The sequence below is a fragment of the Penicillium angulare genome, assembly GCF_028827245.1.
Source record: "Penicillium angulare strain IBT 27051 chromosome Unknown utg000009l_segment0_segment0, whole genome shotgun sequence".
Lineage (NCBI taxonomy): Eukaryota > Fungi > Ascomycota > Eurotiomycetes > Eurotiales > Aspergillaceae > Penicillium > Penicillium angulare.
Window position 1 is genome coordinate 1,075,128 of NW_026623168.1, and position 27,010 is coordinate 1,102,137.

At 46.4% G+C, this 27,010-nt stretch overlaps 12 protein-coding genes across 12 annotated transcripts; 2 read left to right on the top strand and 10 right to left on the bottom strand.

Moving 5' to 3' along the window:
- Nucleotides 1–107: 107 nt before the first annotated feature.
- On the bottom strand, nt 108–1,827 carry N7478_011951 (sugar porter family MFS transporter; the record flags this gene model as incomplete). Its single annotated transcript, XM_056928165.1, has 3 exons — nt 108–1,279; nt 1,344–1,526; nt 1,629–1,827. The coding sequence occupies 3 exons, from the start codon at nt 1,825–1,827 to the stop codon at nt 108–110; spliced, it is 1,554 nt and encodes a 517-aa protein (XP_056773892.1).
- Nucleotides 1,828–3,430: 1,603 nt separating this feature from the next.
- On the bottom strand, nt 3,431–4,582 carry N7478_011952 (S1/P1 nuclease; the record flags this gene model as incomplete). The annotated part of the gene is made up of 2 exons (XM_056928166.1): nt 3,431–4,340; nt 4,452–4,582. The coding sequence occupies 2 exons, from the start codon at nt 4,580–4,582 to the stop codon at nt 3,431–3,433; spliced, it is 1,041 nt and encodes a 346-aa protein (XP_056773893.1).
- A 1,842-nt stretch (nt 4,583–6,424) lies between these two features.
- Nucleotides 6,425–8,096, top strand: N7478_011953 (MFS transporter; the record flags this gene model as incomplete). Its single annotated transcript, XM_056928167.1, has 2 exons — nt 6,425–7,599; nt 7,652–8,096. 2 exons carry the CDS (start codon nt 6,425–6,427, stop codon nt 8,094–8,096), a joined length of 1,620 nt encoding a protein of 539 aa, XP_056773894.1.
- A 1,008-nt stretch (nt 8,097–9,104) lies between these two features.
- N7478_011954 (uncharacterized protein) lies at nt 9,105–9,723 on the bottom strand (the record flags this gene model as incomplete). Its single annotated transcript, XM_056928168.1, has 4 exons — nt 9,105–9,264; nt 9,396–9,502; nt 9,570–9,642; nt 9,701–9,723. The coding sequence occupies 4 exons, from the start codon at nt 9,721–9,723 to the stop codon at nt 9,105–9,107; spliced, it is 363 nt and encodes a 120-aa protein (XP_056773895.1).
- Nucleotides 9,724–10,428: 705 nt separating this feature from the next.
- N7478_011955 (sulfatase family protein) lies at nt 10,429–12,186 on the bottom strand (the record flags this gene model as incomplete). Its single annotated transcript, XM_056928169.1, has 4 exons — nt 10,429–11,698; nt 11,766–11,925; nt 11,979–12,013; nt 12,062–12,186. 4 exons carry the CDS (start codon nt 12,184–12,186, stop codon nt 10,429–10,431), a joined length of 1,590 nt encoding a protein of 529 aa, XP_056773896.1.
- Nucleotides 12,187–13,690: 1,504 nt separating this feature from the next.
- On the bottom strand, nt 13,691–14,504 carry N7478_011956 (uncharacterized protein; the record flags this gene model as incomplete). Its single annotated transcript, XM_056928170.1, has 2 exons — nt 13,691–13,900; nt 13,962–14,504. 2 exons carry the CDS (start codon nt 14,502–14,504, stop codon nt 13,691–13,693), a joined length of 753 nt encoding a protein of 250 aa, XP_056773897.1.
- Nucleotides 14,505–16,924: 2,420 nt separating this feature from the next.
- N7478_011957 (uncharacterized protein) lies at nt 16,925–17,110 on the bottom strand (the record flags this gene model as incomplete). Its single annotated transcript, XM_056928171.1, has 1 exon — nt 16,925–17,110. The coding sequence occupies one exon, from the start codon at nt 17,108–17,110 to the stop codon at nt 16,925–16,927; it is 186 nt and encodes a 61-aa protein (XP_056773898.1).
- Nucleotides 17,111–18,164: 1,054 nt separating this feature from the next.
- Nucleotides 18,165–18,665, top strand: N7478_011958 (uncharacterized protein; the record flags this gene model as incomplete). Its single annotated transcript, XM_056928172.1, has 2 exons — nt 18,165–18,353; nt 18,414–18,665. 2 exons carry the CDS (start codon nt 18,165–18,167, stop codon nt 18,663–18,665), a joined length of 441 nt encoding a protein of 146 aa, XP_056773899.1.
- A 795-nt stretch (nt 18,666–19,460) lies between these two features.
- N7478_011959 (uncharacterized protein) lies at nt 19,461–19,823 on the bottom strand (the record flags this gene model as incomplete). Its single annotated transcript, XM_056928173.1, has 1 exon — nt 19,461–19,823. The coding sequence occupies one exon, from the start codon at nt 19,821–19,823 to the stop codon at nt 19,461–19,463; it is 363 nt and encodes a 120-aa protein (XP_056773900.1).
- Nucleotides 19,824–20,470: 647 nt separating this feature from the next.
- On the bottom strand, nt 20,471–20,881 carry N7478_011960 (uncharacterized protein; the record flags this gene model as incomplete). Its single annotated transcript, XM_056928174.1, has 1 exon — nt 20,471–20,881. The coding sequence occupies one exon, from the start codon at nt 20,879–20,881 to the stop codon at nt 20,471–20,473; it is 411 nt and encodes a 136-aa protein (XP_056773901.1).
- Nucleotides 20,882–22,606: 1,725 nt separating this feature from the next.
- N7478_011961 (sugar phosphate isomerase/epimerase family protein) lies at nt 22,607–23,832 on the bottom strand (the record flags this gene model as incomplete). The annotated part of the gene is made up of 7 exons (XM_056928175.1): nt 22,607–22,721; nt 22,772–22,944; nt 22,996–23,098; nt 23,160–23,318; nt 23,371–23,508; nt 23,560–23,656; nt 23,733–23,832. 7 exons carry the CDS (start codon nt 23,830–23,832, stop codon nt 22,607–22,609), a joined length of 885 nt encoding a protein of 294 aa, XP_056773902.1.
- Nucleotides 23,833–24,638: 806 nt separating this feature from the next.
- Nucleotides 24,639–26,323, bottom strand: N7478_011962 (glutathione-independent formaldehyde dehydrogenase; the record flags this gene model as incomplete). Its single annotated transcript, XM_056928176.1, has 10 exons — nt 24,639–24,842; nt 24,911–24,983; nt 25,043–25,421; nt 25,486–25,500; nt 25,561–25,656; nt 25,710–25,739; nt 25,790–25,963; nt 26,017–26,060; nt 26,120–26,145; nt 26,204–26,323. 10 exons carry the CDS (start codon nt 26,321–26,323, stop codon nt 24,639–24,641), a joined length of 1,161 nt encoding a protein of 386 aa, XP_056773903.1.
- Nucleotides 26,324–27,010: the final 687 nt, after the last annotated feature.

The window sequence follows — 27,010 nt, forward strand, 5'->3', positions numbered from 1 at the left end:
TTTGTTCGCATCATGCGATTTCTCCATGTCGATCTACGACACGACAAGCTTGAAACTCCATAACTCATAATTCACCCATTCCAAATTCCAAATTCCAACAGGGTATTTTAATCAACTCGTTCAATCTGCTCTGCCTTCATACCGACCTTTTCAGTATCCTCAGCATGAGCAAGCAACTCCGTCTGATAGGGCATATCCTTCGCAACCTTAACAGTATCAAAGAAGGACTCTGACATGATGAAAATCTCATCAATTTCCTCCAATGTACGTCCCTTCGTCTCAGGACAGAAGAAGTAGAAGAAACAAAGACCGAATGCACTAATACATGCGTACACAATGTAGTACTTGTATCCGATAGTCGCAAAGCCAGTAGGAGATGCCTCGGCGAGGACAAAGTTGAAGATCCAGTTCGCTGCCGCGGACATGGCGGTAACCTTTGCACGGGTGCGTAGGGGTGCAATCTCAGCAGCATACATGAATGGGACGATGAAAAGACCGATCGGAAAGCAGAATAGAGCCACGAAGTAGAATGCGATGGATGCACCTGCTGCTCCCTTGTTTGTGAGATCGCTCGATAATCCAGCTAGACAGATCTGGGCAATTGTCATACCCGCCGCAGCTGTGATGAGCAATGGTCGACGACCATAGCGATCAATCAGAAGCACCGCGAGACCAGCTGCACAGAACTGCCAGATTTGCAAACATCCCGAGACGATTCGGGCGATAGTACCGGAGTAATGCAGATTCGTTTCCAAAATAGTATCCGAGTAGAAAGTAATGATGTTGACACCAGTCATCTGAGCAAGGATATTAACGCTAATAGCGAGGACTGTACGGTGAAGATGACGGTTCTTTGTGCGTGCAAAAGGAGAAGAGGAAGCAGATGATTCATCCGCCTCACCCTCCGCAAGTGACTGACGGATAATCTCAAGTTCCTGCGCAACATGTTCCGAATCAACAGAGACATCTTCTAACCTTGCAAGAACATCGGCAGCTTCTTCGATTCGGCCAACCTTTGCAAGCCATCGGGGAGATTCGGGGAGGAAAAGAATAGTGGATACGACGAAGATTGCGAAGATGGACTGGAATGCGATCGGGAAACGCCAGGCAGCGGAGCTGTCGCCTGCATAGTAGAGACCGAACTCTAACCATGTGGCGAATGCGACACCGCCAATAGCGAACCAGCCCTCGAGAAGGACCATGCGACCTCGGGATTCGGCGCCTGATGATTCGGAGACGTACATGGGGATTGTAGCGGTGAAGCCACCAACGCCGAGACCTGGAGTATCAAGTATTAGTGGGGAATCTGGGGAAATCTTGTAGCTAGGTGCAGGGTTATGTACCTGTAATAACTCTACCGGCGATAAGTTGACCAAGAGAGAATGGGGTCGATTGGATGATTATACCGACAATGGCGATACATCCTGCGAGGAAGATTGTGCGTCGGCGACCGAGTCTGTCGCCTAAAAAGCCACATGAGAATGCGCCAATAGCGCAACCCACCTCGTAGATTGCAACCGTTGTTCCTAGATCAATACTGTTAACCTGTATTCCTTCATATTGTGGAGATCGAGAATGTGCTGGTGGACTGTGCTGTGAGGAAGGAGCAGATGGTAGACAGAACATACCCTGGATAGTGGAGTTGTGCGATTTCTGCGCCCCAGATGTGTTGAGGGTGTCGATCTGGGGAAATACAGCGATGAATGAAGCCAGTGTAAGCAATCCATTTGCAACAGCTTGATCGTATCCTTGTAGAATGAAACCAACGGCACCGATCAAGCCGATGACGCGGCCAAGACTCTTTCCACGCAGCTTGGCAAGTGCCATGGCGCTTGGCAGAGAAGATAAGCTTCTATAGATCGATTTTTAAGTTAAAGATGTATAGATAGAAGGAGAGATGGGTCTTTTTGAGATGGTTTTCGTAAATAGAGAGTCAAATAAAGAGAGAAAATAAAATAAAGCAGAGAATAGGCAAGAGACAAAGAGACAGGATCCTTCTATATGTGCGATCATGTCAGAGTTGCGGGGGCCCCGGACTGGGGAAAGACAGCCTCTCGGACAACCTCCGTTACTACAGATATTATGTATGGAGTACCTTGTCATCCTTGTGAACTACACTAGGCTTTCTTCTCCAATCAATATCTCCAGATTCAAAGTTAATAATCCTGTTTCTTTTCTTTCCCCCACCAGGTTAACTTGGGACAATGCAAGCCCCTCATCCCCACACATTTTTTCCTCGTCAAACTTTCCAGCAAATCTCCGAAAACCGCAACGTTCTCAACTAGATTTGACGTTAAACTCTTTTTTTAAACCTTCTATCTCACCTTGAATATCGGGAGAGATCGGACCAGGCTCTAAAATTTAGCTGTTTAGTGAACTTGGTCTTCGTCCTGTTTGGTTTGCCGTGTTCGGTACCCCGGTGCGCTTTGGCCCCATTGTCTGAGCCCGACCGGGGGTGCAACCTGGTTCTCGGTTGCTATAGGATCATCTCACCGGGATCGTAGCTTTGGCTTTCCCCCGTAATCTCTCCAAGGCCGAGTCCACTTCGGTATCCACCAGCATGGGAATTCGTTCACCTGACCCCTTTTCTCTGCCACTCTCTACCACTCATCATACGTTGTCTCCATATATAGCGGAGATATCGCTGGCGTTGGTTGCATCCATTGCTCCATAAAGGTACCTAGCCGATGCTCAGGCTGCCTGTTAGATCATTGTGTTGCACTGCTGCGTTCCGAATTTTCCCCGGTAACCCGATTTATGCTGGTTTGTGCCGTGGATTCGACTCGGCTAGCTTCTGTCTGTGGGTAACGGACGGCGTGGGGGAGGCGGGGTTGGAGCGGTTTTCGGTACTTGGCCGTCGGTGACAGGATTGTGTTTTCTTCCTATTTAGTTAAAAGGTCGGCTCCCGAGGTCGGTGTGGATGGAGGTGTTGGTGATGCAGGCTTCGTGATTGGTGAATTGATTTCTTTGTTCTGGAATTGACGAATTGGAATATGTGATGAGGTCAATGAGGCAATGGAAGCATAATTCAGCCATATCTTGAATTAGTAAAGCACAGTTCAAATCGGACATCTCCATTCCGGGGACAAAGGCGCTTAGGCCAGACCCGACCCATAAGGGTTGATAAAAGTGGAACAACAGCCCATACACCTGGCAAACTCGACCATCTAGCTCGCCATTCTCAAATCTCTTTGCCACCTTTCTGTCGATCATACAAGGTGACTGACTATGATCCCGGTTCGAAAGAATATCCATTCTCATTCGTTACTCCGGACTTGTTTTTGTACAGATATCCCTGTTCATGATCTTATGTTTCGCTGATTGGCGCATCATATTCTTATGCGGAAAAAGGGTCCCGAAACTCATAAAATTAGCAATTGACATTGTGGAGCTAAACCAAACAAAGTTAAGTAACAAGGCTGCATCCCAACTAATGCTGGTGTTCATCGCGTCCTCTCGACTGGCAGCATGATCCCCCCATGGCCTCTCTAGCCAACTGAGCACGACTCAAGGGACGAGCTTCACGCGCAGAAAGATCACTCAGATCAGGCTGAGGAACAGCAGCAGCATCGCGAGTTTTAACAAAGCTCTCAAAGTCCCGCTTAGCAATCTTAGAGCTGTAAATCGTATTCAACCAGTTACCCAATCGGTATCCACCCTTAGCAATTTGAAGTTCGATAGTACCAATCGCCGAATTATAATAGGTCGGGTAGAGGTCACCAGTCTGTAGCGCTGCACTACCATTCGGCATCACAACGGTACAGACGAAGGAATTGGCATCCGATGCCCATCGCGAAGCAGTCGTGATAACATCGCTAATCGTATCGCCTTCAATCCAGCTCGCAGCCTGAGACTTAAAATCGCCTGATGTGATTTCCGCAACGAGCGAGTTAGCCCACGACTGTGCGTCGGATAGTGAGCTGCCGTTCACAAGTTTCTCAGGCATATATGTATCCCAGTCTGAATGGAGATTATCCTTGTATCCGTCGAAGGTGACGTCGATATCGTTTCCGCCGACTTCGTACGCCTCATCGTGTAGGGGTTGAGTTACATCACCGAGGAAATGAACGAGAAACTTCAGTGCCTCCTCGGTATTGTTTGCCGATTCTCGTCCATCACTGACGCGCTGCGTGTAGTTGGAGATGGCGGAGATCGAGCATCCCGAGTCACCGCAGTCGCGATCATAGTCGACATTACAGTCGCTGGGTGGGTTGTCTTGAGCATCGATGAAGTGCAGTGAGGCGGACCATTTCCCTGCAGCTGTGAGGCGGTATTGATCTGCCCAGGAGGCGATATTTGCAAGGTATGAATCGGAGGTGTCGCCAAGAACCCCTTGTGCCCTGAGATTGTTAGTGGATAACATTCCAATGGATCGCGATACTCTGCAGTCTTCTCTCTCACTCTCGTCCCCAACTGCTCTCACCCACACATCCCCGTTAAGGTCCGCTTACCACGATGCAGTATCAGAGGACAAATAATGTTGTGCGACATATGCGACCGTTGCATGCCCCAAGACACCCCACGCATTCACGGTATTAATCACTCCAAAAGAGACGAACACAAGTTTCGAAAATGACCCCATTATGCCTGTATCGAGAAAATAAAAATGAAATCAACTTGGCATTTTTCAACTCCGCAGGGCCAAGCGATTTCTTATATGTAGTATATCCCCTCCCCGCCTGCAGTTTCCCTGCAGTTTCCTACAGTTGTCACACTTGTTACATTCGGAGGTCTCCGCTGAACCTTGTAACAGATTGGATAAGATCATTTGACGAGTCACAGTTGCAGGTGCAAGTCCCTGTTTCAAGGCTACTGACAATGCTCAGATAAGAGGATGCGGTTGGTCGATAGCTTTGCGAGTCATGCAGGGTGGTGGGATCGGCGCTGCAGGGCCCCGGAATCCACCGGTCTTTACTCTTCAGCGGGGAGTGTTCCTGATTGAATTGGCAACTGAACAATATTCACGAGAGTTTAATTAGAACTTGAAGCCGGAAGTGTGGATATTCCCTTGATAATTTGCACGTGTGGTAATGGGAGGTTTTGTAGGATTGAAATAACGAAGGCATTGAGGAGAATACGAGGCGGAGTGCACCATTCAATCTTTAATATGGATGAACGTGGTGAGAATACTGCCCAGCGCTGATATTACGAATAATTATGTTATTCCTAACCATTTTGCACATTTAATATGCTGGACTTTCGCCTTCAAACCTGGAATGTTCCAAGTTTATACGACGGGCGGGCTATTGGCAGCTAATCTTCAATAACAAGCATCTTCACAATATCCATGAATTAGTACTACCCTGGCGATCACTATACGGATTTTATTCCGGAGGTTTCACCTCATTGACTTCAACTTAGCCTTTTCACATAGTTCATCTCCCGCCCTGGAGAATACGAGTTCTTGGCAATGCAAGGTCAATCGTCGACCGGCGGAACTCCGGCGGCTAGCAATCTTCACAGTAAATGCATCAAATTTGAGCATTCATACTATGTATCATCATGATCTATCTATATGAAATAGATAAGGCATTACGACAGAGATACGATGATGTCTCTATATAATTTGTATCACCAGCAAAATGAAGTCGCCTGTACTGCATATTTCCGTGGAGAAAGAATCGGTGACATATTCTTCCAGGAACAGCCTGCCAACCGATAACTTAAATTCACCTGGACATTTTTTTGTCAAAGCCCGGTGCCACACTCGGGAATTGATCATTTGAGGTATTAGAACAAATCTAGTGCATGATTCATTTCACGAATACTAAATTAACAGTTGTGCAACACCGTGACCGTTCAAACTTTATGCTGAAAACCACTGGGACAGGACATGCGACTCGACGGTAGCCTGAGGCTTCAACTAGGCATTAAGGCATAAAGGCTCTAAGGCTCTAAGGCTCTAAGGCATGAAGACCAGAGCACGTGAAGTGGGGCAAAGTACGGATGACTAACACAATGGTAAACAGCTTCAAAGGCAACTGCCGTGGCCAGCGGTCAGCAACATGAACATGACCCCCTGACCTCCGGTGTATACGCAATTGTAACCGGGTCATCAAGTATCAACCGCGTGGCTGCCTACTACTAGCGGAGATATCCAGGAGAAAATGTTCACCTTGCAGCACGCCAACGTCTCATCTGTAGCTGTTGTCAGCTCGGATAATTTGAGCTACTCGGGTAACCGGCACCATCCCCGCTCATACTCGGGGTTTCGGGGCTCCAAGTGGAGTTAACCCCGAATCTTGATGACAGACCCAAAGAACAAGCAAATCAAGTTGACGAACGCTATGTCATAAAGCCCAATTGAAGCATAACACCCGACATAAGACAATGGCATAACTTGATCCTGTGAAGACACTCCAGACTCATTTGACCCCTCGAATCCACCATCCAACATGCTTCCTCGTACTTCAACATCTTCGCAATGGCCGCCATAGTGCGCGTGTTGTCTCACGCCGTCAACAAACCGTACCGAACGAAAGAACTCGACCTCACAGCTCCGCCATACCTGAACCAAAATGGTTACGTCGATTTTGCCCCGGGGGACATCGAGAATCCCCAGAATTGGTCCATGGGGAGAAGGGCAGCTATAACGATCGCGGGCGTTTTACTCGTTATGAACGCTACTTTCGCATCGAGTGCTCCGAGTGGATGTTTCGAGTCAATGGCTGAGCATTTTAGTATCTCGACTGAAGTGGCGGGTCTCACAATAACCGTTTTTTTGCTGGGATATTGCGCCGGTCCTCTTATTTTCGCTCCCCTGAGTGAATTCTACGGCCGAAGATGGATTTTCTATATCTCCTTCTTGCTTTACCTCGTCTTCAACTTCTTGTGCGCCTTCACGCCGAATCTGGGAGGTCTATTGGTCGGTCGCTTTCTGACAGGAACCTTTGTCTCGGCACCTCTGAGCAATACACCGGGGCTACTGGCTGATTTATGGAATCCGTTACAACGAGGAAATGCGATGGCAGGGTTTTCTGCAATGGTGTGGATTGGGCCTGCGCTTGGACCGGTTGTGGCTGGGTTCCTGGAACTCAAGGAAGATTGGAGATGGAGTTTCTATGTGCTTCTCTGGCTTGGTGCTGCCACGGCTGTCTTCATGTTCACCATTCCAGAGACATACGCGCCTACAATCCTTTACAATAAAGCGAAGCGCATCCGAAACGCCCAGATACCCGGATACGAAAATGTGAAGGCGGCATCAGAGGACAACGACCGTACACTTATCGCGATATACAAAGTTGCGCTAACACGTCCTTGGTTGATTCTGCTTGATCCGATCTCGTTTCTGGTCGCAATCTATATGGCCGTCGTGTATACCTTGCTTTACATGCTTTTCAGCATTTATCCGATTGTTTTCCAGGAGAGGCGCGGGTGGAACTCCGGCGTTGGCGAATTGCCCCTGGTCGGAACCGTGGTTGGCGCACTGTTTGGCGGATGTATTGTTTTGGTTGATACCCATCTCCGAACACAAAAGATCAAGAGGGGAGAAAGAAAGCTGGAGGATTCTACACCCGAAGACCGCTTACCCTTGGCAATGATCGGTGGAATTGGATTCTCTGGTTGTATGTTCTGGTTCGCTTGGACGGCTGAGTACAAGTAAGTTGCTGCTCGCATTCTTCATGGTGATGTTTACTGACTTGAGTTAAAGCTCTATTCACTGGATAGTACCTACTATAGCCGGGGGTTTCCTTGCCAGCTCTATGCTACTCTTGTTCGTCTCATACTTGAACTTCCTGGTTGATGTGTACATGATGTATGCCGCCTCTGCAATTGCTGCAAACACCATCATCCGATCTGCCTGTGGAGCTGCGGCGCCTCTATTTACAAATCAAATGTTCGCCGCGCTCGGCATAGGAGGTGGTGGAAGTTTGATTGGGGGTGTCGCTGCATTACTGGCTGTTGTGCCCTTCCTTTTCTACCGCTACGGTAAGCAGATTCGGATCAGAAGCAAGTTTGCACCTACACCACCGCCTGCTCCACAGAATAGAGATGAGGAAAGCAATGTTACAGACAGTGAAGATACGGACTCTCCAGCCTCGAGATCAATTGAAAATGATGAGGAAAGGTTGAAGGAAGAAGGCCAGACCGCATAATAATGATCTCGATTGATCTACCCATCATGAAGAACAGCTACCCACGAAAGTGTGTCTTTGGGTGATCAGCTACTGCAGATTTTATTCAGCATCACTGTGGATAGCATAAAAAGCGATGGGAATATATTTCAATATCTAGACAAAATCAAATAATCTTAGGACTTCACAGTTGTGTTGATTATCTTTCCCTCGTCGAATCCACATTACCCCTCCCAGTATGCAGTCAATAATGGCTGATCTTCCCAGGCCTGCGTGTCAGTTTTGGGGCATGGTGGAATATGCAGATACAACCTGATAATGCAGGTGACAATATTGCGGCCGGGTATTCTGAAAATATTTAGGATGAACTTAAAAATAGAATGATTATTGTCGAGCTAAAGCTTGGATGACTTGATCAACTGACAATAATCCATATCATGTTGTCGTCAAGCACTACATGGTACCGGGTTGTTGAAGCACAGTGCGAGCAGTCTACAAGTCGACAGCGATAGGGAGAATCACCTCAAACAAGAGTGAGCATCACAAAATGGATATTATATTCAAGGTTGGATCGATGCGCCATCAGAATGAAGTGGATACAATACCTGCATAGACCGACGATGGGAGTGACCTGTTCAGCAGTCCATGTTTAGTTATAACCTGTGTTAGTATGAGGATTTTGTTACAATAAGGCATGCGCCGATTAAATGAGACATGTTGTGGATGCCCGTAGGCGATTTGCATATCGGTTCGATTCCAGAATAATTTTCAACGTGGCCACAAAGTGGAATCAATCCGCCTCCAGTGTGCATAATTTTGAGCATCCATCTGGGGACCCTGATGGCCGTTCCTCGCTTGCTCAACTAAGTCCTTTTCAGCCCCGCCCCTATCATGAGAATCGCTTGATTACAAGTCATGCAGATGACTAGATGAGTCTGTCTGGGAAATAAAATGGAAGGTTTTCAATGAAACCCAAGAACGCCCGAATCTTTGAACCCCATCATCGTGTGAGAGTGTCGCTTAGCAAATCTACTGGCGCCACTGGCCCTGGCCACCACCGCCACCGTAGCCGCCGTTACCACCACCGTAACCGCCCTGGCCACCGCCGAAGCCACCACCACCACCGCCGCCACCGCCGTAGCTGGGACGAGCGTTGGCAACGTTAACGCGAACGCGGCGACCATCGAGCCTGGAAGAAAGAAAAACTGTTAGAAATCGTTCGAGAAATATCACAAGAGAGTAGAGAAGGAAAAGAAAGAAGGATTTTTTTTTTTTTGGTGAGGGGTAATTTGAAATTTTGAAATTTCTGTTTCAACTCACTCCTGCTCGTTAAGGGCCTCAGCGGCGGCGTTAGCCTCCTCAGGGGTGGCGAAGGTAACGAAACCGAAACCACGGCTGCGGTTGGACTCACGGTCACGCATGACAATCTATATCGTATAAGCAGGGAATTTTGGGTGGCTGGTGGATTTTTCAGTGTTGGGTGAGGGAACGCACGGAATCGGTGACCTGGCCGTAGGCAGAGAAAGCCTCACGGAGGACGTTGTCGTCCGTGTTCCAGGACAGGTTGCTGGCATCGAGTTAGTAGATGAGCGGTGATAAAATAACTTCATTTCCAAGCGACTCACCCGACGTAAAGCTTGGAGGCCATTTTGAATATGTGTGTGTGATAGAAACTGAAGAGAGATGGGATTGTTTGCTAACGGAACGATAGGGGGAGGGGAATTAGAAGGGTGGGGTGGAGGGGTGCAGCCCGGTCAGGATGATTGTTAATCCGGCTGAGTCAGTCATGGCACGTGTCCACAATTCGAGTTTTTCATTATTTGTTTGCACTGTTTGTACTATATACATTGTTTGCACCGGGATCTGCTGCTTCTCCATGTGGAATCAGTTGATGTACAGTACAAGTACAGTATGTTGATCATCACTTGTGTCTGTGCAAAGGCCGATCTGGAGATTTCCAGTCTACATACCTTGAACTATTTTACTTCTCATTTCGTTAATTTTTGACAGAACCCGCTACAGAGATTTCCAAAGTGTGGGCATCAACCATCGGGCACGCAATCAGTGCATACTCGGTGCTCCATTCTCCGCACTCCCGGACCCTTCACAGTTGGCAGAGCCTGCTGAGATGCCCCACTTCGCCGAAACACGGCTCGCTCAGGATTCGCTCCTATTTTTGGATCCTTCCTTACGATAAGAGTGGTGGAAATAAACAAGATTTGTGACTATATTCATCACCAGCTAATCAAGTTTTCCATCATTAGCTGTCTCAATTCTTGACACGAAATGATAAAAAGCACCTGACCCTCTTATTGCTGACTCAACGAGACGCGGACGAATTACCCATCACCACCTAAGCAGATCCATATGAGATGTCCCCACTATACTGCATTACAGATTGCGGACCTTCGAACTCAATGATATACCCCTGTTTACAAGCACCGAAGGAAACCTTCGGCTGAGAAGTGTAGAAGTCATCGAATGTCTCGTTTAGCGCTTCTTTCAGGTTCTCTACGTCGCCTTGAGGGTGGATTTGAAGCCATGGCTTAGTGCACTCGATGCCAATGCAGGTCTTCAGCACCATCAACAAAGCATCAAGTCGTGCAACCACATCGCTCAACGGTCTGTCCAGATACGTTCCACTGGGTATATCAGTGATGTCCTGCGAATCTTGGAGGAGATTATTCATTTGATATTCATCCTCCACCATGTCGTACAACTCATGCTCGTTTGTACACCAGACCGAGTAGTAGAGGCTGTAATCGTCGGAGATGATGCGCAGCCCCTTATATGTGTTGTTACTGACATTCTCTGGCAAGGGGACATGGCCCTTCAGTGGCATCGTTTCATATACGTCTGCTGAGCCCCAAAGCTCCACATTGACATGCTCAGATGATTTCGAGCTCGATTCCCCTGTTATCTGAGGAATAGTCTGTCCATCCAGTTTCGTCCGCAATGGAAGTCCGAACAGTTTCAGGAATGTCGGTGCAAGGTCCGTGTGAGTCGATACAGCATCTGTGACTTCGTCTTGAGCGACACCAGGCCCGCGCCACACCAGCGGAATGTTGATGTCCGTCTCGTACCCTTCTTTCTTCCCACAGCCCATCCGATGTTGACCGATATGATATCCATTGTCGGTTGTGTAGATGACATGAGTGTTGTTCAAGATCCCATAGCTGTCCAGTGCATCGACCAGCTGACTGACCATGACATCTAACCCTGCCACTGCCCGGAGTCGTGCCCGGTAGAGCTTATCTAGCTCATCTGTAGTTGTTTGGTTTGGAAGTGGGAGATCCAACACGAATGATGCTCCGCTTGTCGTGTTAGGATTCCAATTCGGAGTACGTGGAACTTTCGCGTCGGAGAAAGAATCTGCCCACCTTGGTTGTGGAATGGGATAAAAGGTTTGACCGTTACCGCTCGCATTGATTCCCACGTGTGGGACTGCTGGTGCGACTGTAAGAAAGAAAGGCTTGCTGTCATTCACAGCTGTGTCGAGCATCTCTAGTGCATGCTTTGTAGTAATATTGATTGCGTGTTCGCCTAAGAAATACTCGTATGGACCGTCGTCCTTTGCCCATGTCGTGTTGAGATAGTCGTATACACCAGGTTCCAGTAGGAAGCTGCACAAATAGCCTTGTCAGTGATACCGTACTAGTCACAGAATGAGAAAGGCATTGTGCATCTTACTTGCTTCCTGTCCAACCTGCACAAGGCGGGTCAAGGTATGTCTCGATGCTGTGGCCGTTGGCGAATTTCCCCACATAATACGTGTTGACGCCTCCTTCTTGTAGCCAAAGAGGAAGATAGTCTTCATTCAATCCTTGAGTGATGAACTTGGGATATGCGCCTGTGAAGTACCGCGTTAGTATGACCCTTTGCAGATCATGGTAGATCGCTTACCCCACGGCACGACTACATCTGTGATGTTGGTGTTACTACAACTGTTAGTATGTCGCAGATACAGGATTAGGAGGTCAACTTACTGGACACATTTCCCAGTAAACAAACTCATGCGCGATGGACAGCAGAAAGCGCTAGTACAGAAATGTTTTGAAAACGTGATGCCGTTCTTCCCAAGGATGTTCTTGACGTTGGGCATGTAGTCCATGGAGTTCAATAACAAATCTGCCCAGCATCAGCTATCTATGAAGATAGTGTATTGGTACTATCCGAGTTTCCAGGTTAAAGAAATTCGTACTGATAGATTTTACCTTGATCATCGGACATGATAAACAAAACATTCGGACTTGAACTAGTCGTCGCACATACATTATGTACGAACAACCCCAGCACCAGACAGATTGTAGCAAAATCGTAAATCATTGAGAATTGCATTATCATTCCACTTAAAATAGTTAAAACCAACAGAAAACAATCTACAACCCGCAAAAGCGCCTACGTTGTGTATTAAATAGCCGTATTAAATAGCCCCGAGACTCCAAACTGCTCGGGACTAAATTCCCCGCACTTCTAAACCTTTGCACATATGCAGCGCAGCCTGAGCGTGGTTGAGCCCACGCAATATGATCTCATCTCCTCGTTTATTGGTGGAGATCTAGTAACGACCGATGATCTTCAAAGATCCCACACCACATTTCCTTCTTTTGTACGTTCTTCGCTGGGATATTATTGCGTGATTGGACCCTCATATGGTAGGGTCTGAGACAACAAACATCGAGCTGTCGGCTGTCGGCTGGGGATAATCGGAGCATCAAGTACGCATAGCTTCGTCAAGGCAGGAACCTATGATTCTAGACATCGATCGGGGCTAAGGCTTGTCTATGTATGCGGGAAGAGTCAGGGTGGAGTTCTAGAGAGAATGTCTGGTAAGTCTGGTGTTAGCGATGGAGTCGGCTGTATGCTGGAACGCACTGCTAGGCCTACATTCGATTCGCATACTATAATGGCGTGTTAGTGGTACATAATGGAATGGAAATGGGAAGGTAATAAGAATATCTGATTTGATTCTGAATCGCGAGGATTTTAAAACCACTCCCTTACTGCAAACTTGGGCCAGCTCGCTCCGATAAACATTAACAGTTGACCAGCGTGCCACACGCACGCACTGATTGACAAGACGAAGTCCGAAAAGAACGAAGCAGTGTAACTTCCACCGTTGCCATGAGAAGGAGAGTGGAGATTCTCTTCAACTCAACTAGATTTCTGCCTTCATTAGAGAGCATCTAACCCCTCCCCCCCCCACCAGAATGTTTGTTCATTGTAAGAAGTGTGGTCAGGAACACCCGTGAGCGTTCTGATGTAGTGGGAATCACGCAAGGCACATTCAACCATTGCAAGATGTCTTTCCTCAGCATCGCCCCAGTCCTATGTGCGCACCTCCCGAACTGGGCTTTGCATCCGTTGTCGATACTCCTTCTCGCTCTCCTTTTTTGCCATTTCAACAATAAGCTGCCCGGGAGTGTCGGCGGGCGGGGCAAGGAGAATGTAATGTGAGATGAAACAAGCAATGTCTTTTTTAAGTCGGCATCGACTATTACCCCTAAGTGGAAGCTCGAGGATTTTCCGAATGTGGGACAATAGATATCTAGGTGGTTTTGAAGTCCGTAACATGAGTTTGGGCGCAATGGTTGAAGGGACCTCGATTGTCTCCTCTAATGTAAGCCCAACCACCGAAAGTGACAAAAGGTGTACATGTCTCCAGGCGCTCTCGTCAAGAGCATGTGGCGGAGACTCGGAGACTCGGTTCCCCAAAGACCATGACATTCTCTCTGCAGCTCGGCAGATATGCGTGGGAAGCCAGCATCTGTCAGCGCCTGTGAAGCAGCCTGTAGCTGTTCATCGGGAATAGCCCACTCCGCAAGCTTCAACGGGTGTTAATTGACTGATCATTCAAGAAGAGTGCTCAAGGGAGGAGTCACTTACAATGAGTACTTCTCTGTATCCACATCGGTATTGAACTTGAGAGCCATATTCCACAACTGTGATTTGGCTGTCGATAAGTGCCTTGAGAGCAACTCGCATCACATAAGAGTGAAACTGGATAGGCGTGGCCTCGTCGGTGCTAGATGACCATCTATCTGAGTCTGAAGAATGAAATCCATGATCAGCATGATCAGCGCTGATTGATGTTGCAACTTCCTGGCTTTGTTCGATGATGGGGAAAGAGACAGGCGTGAGGGCCCTCCCCTCAATCCGGCTGGGCTCCATAGCGACGTGATGGCTTATTGAAAGTTGGAATCGTGTGTACTGGCTGGAGGTAGAAGACTGTGCTTGTGTTGTCTTCTCATCGAAAGAATTGTTGTCAGGAACATCTGTGATCGTTCTGATGTAGTGGCCATCATGCAAGGAACATTCAACCATTTGAAGATCTCTTTCCTCAACATCGCCCCAGTCCCATCCTCGAAGCTCCTTGACAGTTGCATCGATTCGCCGCATATATTTTTCGTCAGTCTTCTTCACACTCATTTCTTCAAGAACAAATCCAGATATGTGACCGGGGGGGCATGGAGAATGTAATGGCTGAGTTACCCTGCAATGTCGCCTACTATTTGATTTCGACTATGGTCTTCAATACGAGTCTTCAGAAGACAGTGAAACAACGACAACAGATAACTAAATGGCTTTAGGGTACACACACGGAGTTTATACGCAAAGATTAAAAGGACCTCGGTTATCTCTTCCAGTTTAAGCCCAATCAGCGTAAGTAGTAGAAGGTCCGCAACTCCCCAGGTCGCTCCATCAAGATCATACTTTAGACATTCTATTTCCTAATAATAATCTCTGTACTAGCCCAACACGAGGGGAAAGCCGACGTCTGTCAAAACCTGTGAAGCATCCTATAACCGTTCGTCAGGAATCGCCCATTCCACGTGCTTCAAAACCCTTATTAGCGACACCTATCCACAATATATATAAGCCGAAGGAAGCATCGCTCACAATCAAAACACCTAAACTTCCGAATCGCCATTAGACTTACCTACCATATTCCACGACAGTAATATAGTTATCCACAAATGCCATGAGAGCAACACAGGCCTCGTAAGAAGCAAATTGCAGCCCCCTAGACCCACAGTCACTACACAATACTCCCCAAATATCCTTGTAGGGAGATTTAGTACCCTCATTTCCTGAATCGAGTAAAGCTAGAGACTCCAAGCAGTGTTCAATGACCGGTGAAGGAATAGATATAAAGTCTTATTCCTCCTTTTTGTTGTTTTCTATATCGAGATATTAGTTTAGTAAGATACTGGCGTGCGTATAGTAAGTAATAAGAGAAGATTATTGGTGTTTGAAGGCGGCAGGCCTGGCGGTGGTAAATAACCTGGACCATCTGCTATGGGGAAGTGAAGTGAAGTAAAGTAAAGGGACGCAATATAATACGAAGTAAGTAAATTCTTCGATACTACAACTTTTTCCTCCCCTATATATTCGTCATCTTCTTCTTTTATTTTCCATTTCTTTTCTCTTCCCCCCATCCCCTTCTTCCCCTTAACCCACTCAACTTTCCCTTCTTCAATATGAAACATCTCCCTTTTGACCACTCAGATACCAATCGAACCAGCAATACCTCCTCCAGACAACGCAGAGCTCCGCAGAGATCATGTCGCTGCAGATAATATCGCTCCCGATAATATCAGAATTCAACGGGTTAATGCAACCACCAACACTATAGCGAGAATTCTAGACAAGGCAAAGATCAAATATCTCTTTATTGGTAGATATATGGCTACCTTAGTAACAATCGTTTCACTGCGGTCTCTATCATTCTTCGCACTTTTTTCACAGTAAGACTAGTGATCTAATAACATATAGGACGTAAACGTACTTATTGCCAGACACTACATAGGTCGATTTCTTGAAGATCCTTCGTTCGAAGAAGCCAACAATAACCGATTGCATTTCCTATATAACAAAAGGGAGAAAATAGCTATCGAACTACACATTAGCACGCGAGATGTCGCCAGTACCTAGGAACTTCCCCTACCCAACATACTTCCTCCCCTTACTGTCGAAGGGAAATACTTAGATAGTCATCCGGTATGAAAGTATGCTAAGTGTAAGATATCTATACTCTACCGCGCATATTTAAGATTAAAATTACTGACCATGCATTTAGTTCGTGTTGTTTACCTGGATATCTCCCTCTACTTCAAGCTTGTTCATTGGGGTCAGTACTTCTTCCGCACCCGCCCCAAAATTAAAAAAAGCAGAAGAGCAGATAAAGGATACTGGAGCCATTGCGACCTGGTTGATGAAAAGAAATCGGGCAATTCGGTAGGCCGGCATGCTCGCAGAGCGCAAGACAGAATTCATCTAGCTGCTTGGTAGTGCCTACCGGAAATCTCCCGAAATGCGTACTCTCATTGCAACACTCATATCCCCAGATGAAATACTGGAAGCTCTCACCGCTTCACTTCATGAGAGAGATGGGAGGAGTTTCCTTTTTTTCTGTTATAATTGATTTGCTTGATAGGGGACGTGGAAATGATTTCATTTTCGGTAATGATGGTGACTTGATATTAAGTTGATGCAGTGACGTTTTTCTTTCTCAATTTCATGCGGGCCCGCAGTCTGGGTTGAGGCGGGAATGCTTTCATGGATTTTAATTTATATTTTTATCAAATGAGTCTCTACTCTTACAGTTATCAATTTAATATCATTCGAAAATTGCCTCGTTTCACGATATAAGTATTTAGTAAAATGGTCCACTTGATAATTATTGATTCAATAGATGTTCAACTTCATGAATCGTAGTCAAGCTATGGATTCAGCTCTCTAACTTTGAAACGGACAATGATCTAGCTGGAAAGAACAATACTGTCCAGAATAAAGCAGTCCCATTTCCCTGGCTCTTATACAGAGTGGAATGGCAGCTCAGAGAGACCCTATAAGTTTTCCGCCAGTATGAATGAATCATCGAAAGACTCCGAGATGCTGGTATTAGAAGCGAATTGCCCTTCAGGTTCCTGCTCAGCATTGGAAGGAATAATATCCGTAAGTGTGTTGATGTAGTAGGCATCACGCAATGCCTGTGCAACCATGTAGAGGTCTCTCTGCTCAATATCAGCCATGACATTCTCAGGGGTGTGGGTCGGTGAAGCGTGGAGAATTTAATTACACGTGAGGTCTCTTAGATGGCCTTTAGCTCCGCTTCGGCATGGACCATCGATGCTAAGCTTTAGCAAACAATGGAGTAAAGATAGGAAATATCTAGGTGACTTTGGCGTTCGCAGAAAGAGCTTTGGCGCGAGGGTCGAAGGAACTTTGACTGTTTCCTCCAACTCAAGACCGACCAGCGACAATGATAAAAGTTTTATGTGCCCCGAAGTATCTTCACCATGGTCATGTTGTAGGTACTGGGTTTCCCAACATCCAGGCTCCTTTGGTAGCCAACTAGGCCTAGGATGCTGTCGGGGAAAGTCTGCATCTGTCAACAGTTGCGAGGCACGTTGTAGCTGATTATCGGGCACTGCCCAATCGAAAGCTAAAATATTCCGTCAATTAAATGTTTCTATAAATCACAAGTAGCAGAGAAAATGGTAGAGAAAATAACAGAGCTGATGACCTACATCCAGTACTAGCTCATCTTCCGTAACGGTATTAAATTTGTGATCCATATTCCACGACACCGATTTGATGGTCGATAAGCGCCTTGGGAGTGACCCATGTCGCGTAAGAATAATATTGGGGAGGGTCTGAATTAAGATCGTCGTCGCTTTCAGAGTCCTCGGGGGGCCATCAACTCCACGGTGGCTCGAGTAGGATGAAGCTGGAGAACTCGGGTCTGCGTTCATGGTTTGCGAGTATAGAAGAGTGAAATCCTGAGAGTCCTTTTCCTTGAACTCCATCATCAATGCTTCTTGGTGATGAGCGGATATTGTATGATGCGACTCGCGAAACGGGAAGATTTATGCCTATCGACGGTGAAGAGTGAGAGATGGCGGTATAAATTAACCCATTCCCCCCTCTCTTCCTCTCTTCTTCTTCTTCTTCCTTCTCTTCCTCTCTTCCTCTCTTCTTCGACTTCTTCCTTCTCTTCCTTATCATTTACCAACCCCGTGGAACTCCATTTTTCTACATATCTAATCTCCTATCATTCCTTTCTAATTCTCTTCTACCGCAACCATGTCCGTCGAATTTGGCGAAGAGAAAGATTCACCTGCCCCCGCGTCCGAAAATCAGCGACGAACCAAATTCGATCACCTCGATGCAACTGCAACAGCGCTAACGGACATTCTGCGAGTAGCACGCATTCCCCACGTCTATATTGGGGGTTATGCAGTCACCCTGCTTGGTGGCGATCGCGTCACCCAGGTAACTCTCTCCTCTGTTCTCATTCAAAAAGAGTTTAATTAAATACCTGAGAATACTCAGGATGTCGACGTCCCTGTGGATCGGTCTTGTCGTGAGACTCTCTCCTCCAGCTCTTTATTCACCCGCTCTACCGACGATCGTTTGGTCTTTACTTTTAAAGACTGCAAAGTGTGTATCGACTTGCACGTTGGCTTTGATGAAAGCGACAGAGATTCATGTTGGGAATTTCCAAGGTCTCGGGACTCCTGGGATGGCAAGTCAAGGCAAACGACAATATATGGCGGTGAATTAAAGATCCGGCCGGTTGTTTAAGATGATTCAGTTCAAGGTACGATCTGCCAAGAATGAATACCACAAAGACCATACTAACTCCGCCAATCAGCCCCCATACTCGAGCCGAGTATTTTGCTTTATTCCAAATTGCTCAGATGGGCCAAGGCACAAGTCTCTACCCATGAGGCGGACAATGATCTCGCCGAACTCAACATGGTAGATATCAGAACAATACTCGAGTGCCTCGTCAAAAAGGACATCTTTATCAGCTTCGAGGCGCTTACTGAAGAGAGCAAGCGATGTTCTTGTGGGTCACGGGCTTCGCATACCGATCCGATTATTGGATCCGGGATCGGATCTCACAGAGTGCAACAGCAGACGACCCCTGCGACGCCCTGGTCATCTCGAAAAATTATAGGTTCTCAAAGTTCCTTTCTCAAATAGTTAGTTATTCTTGTCTGAATCCTTGAATTAAACTGAATTATGCCATGAGAACTGCGAATAATTCAAGTCAGTACTGTCCTTAGTCGGCATAGCTTAACATTACAACCCCATCTAAGCAACTATAACACTCTCCCAAAACATCTGAAGCTACTTTTACGGGACTGGGAAAGTTACCTCAAGGCCAGCCTGTGAATAATCTATTCTGACTGCTTACCAGTTTTAATGAAGCTGCCAGGTAACCTCTAGACTGGCGTTTGTCTATCTTACATAAAAACAAATGATTTCCATGATCCAAGTGGGCCAAAGATGGATTAAACTACTGTGAGTGTGTGGCTAATTTCATAGACTCCATACCTAGCCGTAATCATACCCATGCATGGCTAGACACGTTCAGTTATTGTCGCATGTGACCGAAACACTATTGAGAAGAACTTCTTTCCCGAACGAAAGAAATGTGTGCGACGATGTAAGCGTGCCCTCGTACTTGAAGGGCCCTGACACCTTGACTCTGCATTCGAAGTTGAGCGATGCATGGCTCTGGTCCACCAGCTGAACAGAAGAGACACATTTGCCGGGGCCTCCTTCCGTGATATCGTACAAGGCTTTATTAGCTGGCACGTTCACGCTAAGGGGGGCAGGGGTACCGCTGAGGTCATCGGAGAAAGAGACAGTAACGAATGGGTGCGATGGTAGCGGTGGAGGTGTAGAGAGCGCAGTACCCGCGAGAGCAGATAGAATGTAGATGGCCTTCATATTGAATAGTAGCTTGTGGTCGTTCAAGTTAAGAGTATGTGGTAAGAGTGATAGTGCTTGTTTTTTCAAACAGTAACGATATTTGCCGAGGCTGAGCCCCGTATTTATAGTCCAAGTCGCGCTGCACAGGCTCCCAATCAACTTGAAGCACGCTTGTCTTTTCTAGTTGTTCATTGCTAATGTGATACAGACAAGGATTGATAAAATGCGACCTGTTGGATATGAATGAAGACAAGTAATACAGAATGGGTTGGACATATTTCTACACCCGGGAGGATCACTTTCATTCTCAGCCAAATATCACATAAGCAGATCTGGAGCAGATAATGGCTTACTAGCATTATGTGTTACAACTGTAGTGGGGGAGTGCGTAGAACAACTGTGACCAAATATTCACCTAGGGGTTCAGACAATACGATCAACCTTGCACATGTTGCTCTCCCTGCTTCATCCGCAACGAATTGTACGACGAGTAGACTTGATATTCGAATGACATTTCCTCCATTTCATTTTCCTAAATCATAATGGTAACTACTCATAGCACGAGATAGGCTTTCCCAGAATTAAACCCAGGATATTCCTCGCTCCAATCCCCTCAAAGGACCCGCATTGCCGCATCAAACATCTCATATTCGCTTATTACCAGCTTACTCCTTGTGGCAACGCATTCTGCAAGAGCTGAAGTCGTTGTTGCAGTGGGTGTTATGATCAAGGACTGCATCGATGGTGACGGACTCAGTCATACAATTGTTCCAAACATTCATACACGTATCCATGCACGTGGAATGGGTGGGTGGCAAATGGCTTCGGCAATTCGAAAAGCAGTTGGACCAGTAAGTGCGGCATGATGAGAGACTCGCACAGTCCTGCTGGCAGCAAGCCTTTACGTCCGCCGAGCAGCTTTTGAAGCACCCGGCGAATTCAGTGGTCATGTCGCGATGAGGAAGATCCGGCATGACGGACATACAGTCGCCGTATGAAAGACATCGGTCGCCCTTGTTGGCTGATGCCATGCCAATGAGGGCAGTGATGATACCGACCAAGTACATGTTCTTCATTTTGAAAATCCGAGCTAATAACTGCAGTTTTCCAGGATGGTGGGTTTTCTTTGGCGGAGTAATTGTAGGTGAAGAGCTTAACTTCAAGGCATATAATGAGTCTTCGAGATAGACGAGGCTTTTTATAATCCCTTGTAAGTTCCATCAAATCCGTTTCCAGGTATAGGTTTGCCCCTGGGTATACACACAGATATCATTCCACTCTAATCTCATTGGATATACATGATCAGATCCAGCTATATTTAGTATCATTCTGAGTTTATCAGAAACTGAGACTTCCGGAGTAAAAGATTCATGGCTAGGATGCCCAGGGATTGACTTTCATTCGTGTATAAAGCAAATCATGTCCCTTGAAAATTTGACACCAGTGTTGTTTATTTTCACAGTACCTATTTCCCCTCATCTTCAAATCTCTTTAACGTGAGCGTGATCGGGGTAGTATCACAAGTACATCCCACATGTGACCTGAGTAAAAGGCTTCCAGGTCGAAAGTCTGCTACAGACTTCTTCTATTTCCATAGCGAATAAATTCTTTTCCAGGCCTGTCTTTGAATCCGACGAACCGAGTTCAATATCTTTCTCTTGGTTCTATGGTATCATGGGAGCCAAAATCTTCCGGCCTAGACAAATATCAGTCAAGTTAATTTCAAGTTAATTTCCTCCATTCTGTGGGCTCTTTCTCATCAGATCGGGCTTTCCATTCGTTATTCAAGGTTTATATGTTCTACATAATACATAGTTGTGCTCCAAATTGAAAGTACTACTAGTGTACGCACGTCGCGGAGGATTTGATGATTCCAGAATATATATTTCAAAATAGGCATGATCCATAAAGCCCCATCAAGTCGATTCATCAAGCTTATTGAGTTCCGGGCCTTTCTCCGATATGATTTGGTCTAGTAAGACATTTGACGTAAGAAAGATCGACTAGACTAACGAATTTCACTTGGCATGCAGACGAAGTCCAGGATTTGGAAATAGAAGTACGTAAGAACTTTTCACTGGACATACTTGACTGGACAATGATACTGGCTATCCGATAAATAGATGGACTCGAGGATTTCTTAGTGTAACGTTGGTTGGCATCAAATCCTTGTCCTCGTAGCACTTGTATTTCCACGAGGGCTGATTTTCCACTGTGTTCCGCAGATACAGCCTCGCACAATCGAGTGCAGAGCTCGATCTTGATCTTCTGCAATGAGTTGTTTCACTTCCACCAATTGAAGCACGTCCGGTGTTTTGATTTGGACGGCACTCTATGCGTTGTATTTTTTTCAACATACACAATGACTCCATTGTTATATCCGACTCGAACCACGAGTATCCCTACTGGTTACGTTCGGTTGATTTGTGGCTTTTTTAAGAATCCGAGAGGTGGTAATATAAACTTATAATCTCGGTTCTGTATACCTAGGAAGATAGGCAGAGGTCATTCTCTTCAAAATGGTCTGCTCTGCCATCCTATACCTCCCACACTTTAGGTTGAGACAACCAACGCCAGATTAGAAAAAAGAGCGCGGAGCACGCTTGAGCTTCTCAATATTCCGAGGTTTGATCCAATTCTTTCTACTGAATTCAGGTTATTTACGGATGATGCCTTTTCGTGGGGGAATAATTATCTGATAAAGTACTTTCTATTTAATTTATTTGTTTTATAAATCTAGACTATCTTTTGTATTCTCAACCTTCAGGTTCAAATGCAATATTTTAATGCATCCGGTGTGATCAAGCGCTCAAGGTTGCTACGAACTGGGTGAAAAGCCCAGTAAGACGCTTACATTCCTCATCAGCAACTTGGCCATGGGACTTTGCACTGCCAATGGGATGGTACGGAAAAGGGCTATCAGAAGTCAGTAGAGAACTTACTCAGTGCACAAAATTCCCACTCACCCATATTCGGGAACGAAGATAATTCTTGTATCTGGATTCTCTTCAAATCTACTTTGGAGAACTTGGGTCCATAATCTCTCAAAGCAGAGTCGCTCTTCGTCAAAGACGGGATTTAGAGGCTCGGGACATTGGGATGCTTGTGTTGTGCCCATTCTGGCGTGGATGTGGTAGACCTGAATCGAGGTTAGCAATGAATCGGCTTCCAGATATCTTGCCAAACGAACATGTGGGATGATGACTTTCATCATTGCGCGATCCTCCTCACCGATATCAAGAATTCGCTCGCATCCGACCATCCAGTGGGAAAAGTCGGCAGTGATTCGCAACCTATTAGAGCCGTACTTGTTAGCGTGCCTTGTAGAATAAAATCACCAAGTAGGACTCTTACTCGGGTACAGCTTCTAAAATGCGTTGGGCGTTGTATGGGGTAAATAATGAGCGGTTTCGGTGAGTCTCGTGGTAAACGCGACCTGCAAGGCCAACCTCTTTGTCCACGTCGAGGGTACCGCGATAAAATTTGATGGATTCTTCGACATCCCATGAGTCCCTATACGAAGTTATTGGCCAGTCCACGGTGATCGTTGATGTTATTTGCTCACTGTCCAGACTGAAAATTGAAAGAGACTGGCTTGAGGGCCAAGCCAAGTTGGAGCAGAGCTCGGTAGTTTTGCAAATGGTCATTCGCCTCCAAGCCCACTGGACGAGGACCCAGATAATCAGCCCAGTGAGAGTGTGCCCTGGTACTCTGTTAGAGAATGTATCGCAGCTGCAATTTGTGTTGTACTGACAAGATACTGATGTCAAAGTCCAGCTCGTCACAAATCTGGCGAAGTCGAGCGAAGTCCTTGGCCGGGTCTAATCCGTGAATGTTGACTTCAACGCCATCTGTAATAAGAAAATAACCATTATTAGCATTTAGCCCTCTTCCAATTAGATCAAGCAGTTCTTGTGCTTCACATACTGTATCCCACGGCCTTCAGCTCCGGAAACCATTTGGCCCAATTCTCCAAGCCCGGGCCAGCTTCAACGCCCCAAACAGTGCGGAAACGGTCGATTCTCATAGCGGCGGGTGAAATGTCAATAGTGCAGCTAGGTTCGCAAAATTTTCCCAAGATTCAATGGAATGGACCAAAATATTTATGTCTTTCCAATAATTTCCAACCCTCATCCCCAACTCCACCCCCACCATGCGACTTGGATGTAGTATTAGTATCCATCCAAAACGGGCAATGTTCCCCGCTGCGTTTCGACGAACAGTTTCCCCACATCGCCACTTCAAGATCTTTCATTGGTCAATGGACTCTAGTCTCCACGAATTACCCGCTTGGGGTGGCTCTCGCATTATTCCCTGCATACACGACGCGATCCACCGGCGGAGAAAGTTACTTCGAAGAGTTTTGCAGTGCCTCAGGGGAACTTCAGTAATGTCAAGAATGAGGGGATGTGCGGGCTTCTTTCTTATGATTCACATGTTGATTTGAGTATAATTTAACCCCGCGGGGTGACTGAGGGGATGTTCAAGTGAAATTTTCATGCGTTGGAGTAGTAGTAGGCGGGTGTCAGCCGTGTCAATCGCAATATCCTGCAGCTACCAGTAGGCCAAAGATCACCGAACGAAACTGAAACTTGAAATTTGAAGTTGAAGTGCAAAGTTCATTTCCACGCTGGAATATATCTTAAGAATTGTGCTTAAAGTTCCAGATCTTCTTGAAACTTTAAGCAAAACTCTCAAGTTGGACTACTGGGATCATAAATTCAAAAGAGATGATTCTTGAATATGTTCAGGACCTTCATCTGTCCCAAATATATACTAATACTGTAGTACTTCAAATCGCTTCATAAATCATAATTTAGGCGCCACTTTTAGTCAAAAATCACCATTGGGATGAATGAGAACCTTTGTATATCCATCTTCTCTTTTGTCAAACTTGTGGTAGGCAGTTTCGGCATCAGCTAGTCCAATCTCGTGAGAAATAACGAAGCTGGGTTTCGCCTTGCCAGCAACGATCATGTCGCGCAGGTACCGGTTGTATGACTTGACATTGCACTGGCCAGTGCCGAGTGACAAACCCTGTGCAAATTAGAATTTGATCATAACAGGATAGCAATGCTACATTCAAGAATATTCCAATAACGTACCTTCTCGAACAATTTTCCAAAGCTCAAACTGATCATTCCGTTGGCAGAAGCAGCATCAGATGCGCCGGGGTCACTGTTAGGAAATATAATTAGCTGGCGCCCTTCATCTCTAATGAAGGATCAACAACTTACCTTGGAACATAAAGACCAGGAATTCCCATTCCTCCACACGCCCGAGTCACACGAATCATATTCTCAAGAACAATATTGGGCCTCTCAGAGGATCCGTTAGGGTCAACTGCCTGGTATCCAACCGCATCCACCGACCGGTCAACCATTCCTCCGTTGTGAGCAATAATTTGGTCCACGGCGTCACTCTTTGTGAAGTCGATGGGAATGCATCCGATTTTCTTGGCAGCCTCGAGGCGCTCGGGAACTCGATCCACAACGTAGATGTTTGATCCTCCACGAAGGGCAGCAGAGTAAGCAGCCATCAGACCGACTGGGCCAGCACCAAAGACAGCAATGCTTTCACCCGATTGAAAGCCTGAGATTTCGACACCGTGCCAACCTGTTATAGATTATTAGAATGGGTTTTCTCGTGCGAGCAAGATAGAGGAAAGACGCGACTGTACCAGTGGGGAAGATGTCTATAGATTCAAAATTTAGTATGAAGGTGCTATCTCCTGAAGCTCAAAAAGGCAGCTCACCAGCAAGAAGAATGAAATCCGCCTCATGCTCCTTTCCAGGAGGCAATATCAGAGCATTGAAGTCGGCGTAAGGAATGCGAATGTATTGCGCTTGGCCTGAAAGAGTTGTCAGCAAAGCGCAACTTGCTTCTGGGGTTCTCAAGCCTTACCTCCGCGGTATGGCCCCATAGCGACGTAGCCTATTCTGTATTAGCTGGGTGCAGTTGATGTTTCATTTTCTGTGTCTTACCATAAGCACCGCCCGCAAATCCTGGGTTGACGCCAGTACAGAATGCGGTTTTGCCCTCCTCACAGTTGCGACAGCGACCGTCGGCAACATTGAATGGCATCACGACGCGATCACCCTTCTTCAGCAATGTCACACCTTCACCGAGCTCCTCGACGATACCCATGTTCTCATGACCTTGAATTCTATTAGCATCACTGGAACAGACCCCTTCCCAAATTCCATCTCACCAAAGGTAATTCCTGGTTCCGCCGCCGTTCGTCCCTCGTACATGCTATTGAAGTGTGAATCTTCAGTTCCTAGTCTGTTTTTCCGACAATGCGCCCGACTTACTGCAAGTCCGAGCCACAAATGGCGGCCTTGAAAGAATGTTAGCTTTTCCGCACAGGTGACATCATGTTTATATTCGACACTCACTGTGGTAACCTTGACAATAATATCATCTGGGTGTTCAATCTTCGGCATGTCAACCTCCTCAACCCGGACCTCATACGGCCCTTTGTAGTTCAGCGCTTTCATGGTAGTTGCAGAGGCCATTTTGACTTGTATCTCTCGAAATAGCGATGTTAGCAAGAAAAAGAATGTGAAAAGATTGGAGCGGGGTATCGACTTACTTGTACAATTTATACTGAACTACCCGTCCCCCTCCACCACATGCCGACGGCTAATCGCGTCGCAGTTGACCCAGGTACGCGCCCAAGAGAACTCCAAATCCGGGAATTAACCTACCGACATCTCGAGCTAATGGTTCAATAGCTTGAGCGGGTAATGAATCTACAAAGCACGGTTGTTGCCCCTCATAAACCTTCATTATGCGAATGGGTACAATTTACTGTCGTGAGGGGGGGTTTTCCCCGCATTGTGGATTTCACTATGACGGGAAACTTTGCCTTTTTCGTACACTCGCCGCACTTGCCATATTGAGCCTCTCAAGCAAGACTTCGCGCCCCCCCCCCCCCAGCTAATAATTGCTATGCTTGAATCTTAATGATGCGATGTTTCTGATTTTTTTATCGTGGGATAATCGTGTACGTTAAGCAGACTTCTCCAATTACGTGGTGCAATCTTTGGACAAGCTCTATAAATTGCGCCTGCGTCCATCAAATTCCAAGTCTCCGACTCAGCCTAATCTGCTAACTTAGAATATTCCATTGCTAAAGTGCACATGAAAAATGCAAAACGAGAGTACAAACGAGCATGAAATATAGTCCCATCGTCGTTTCA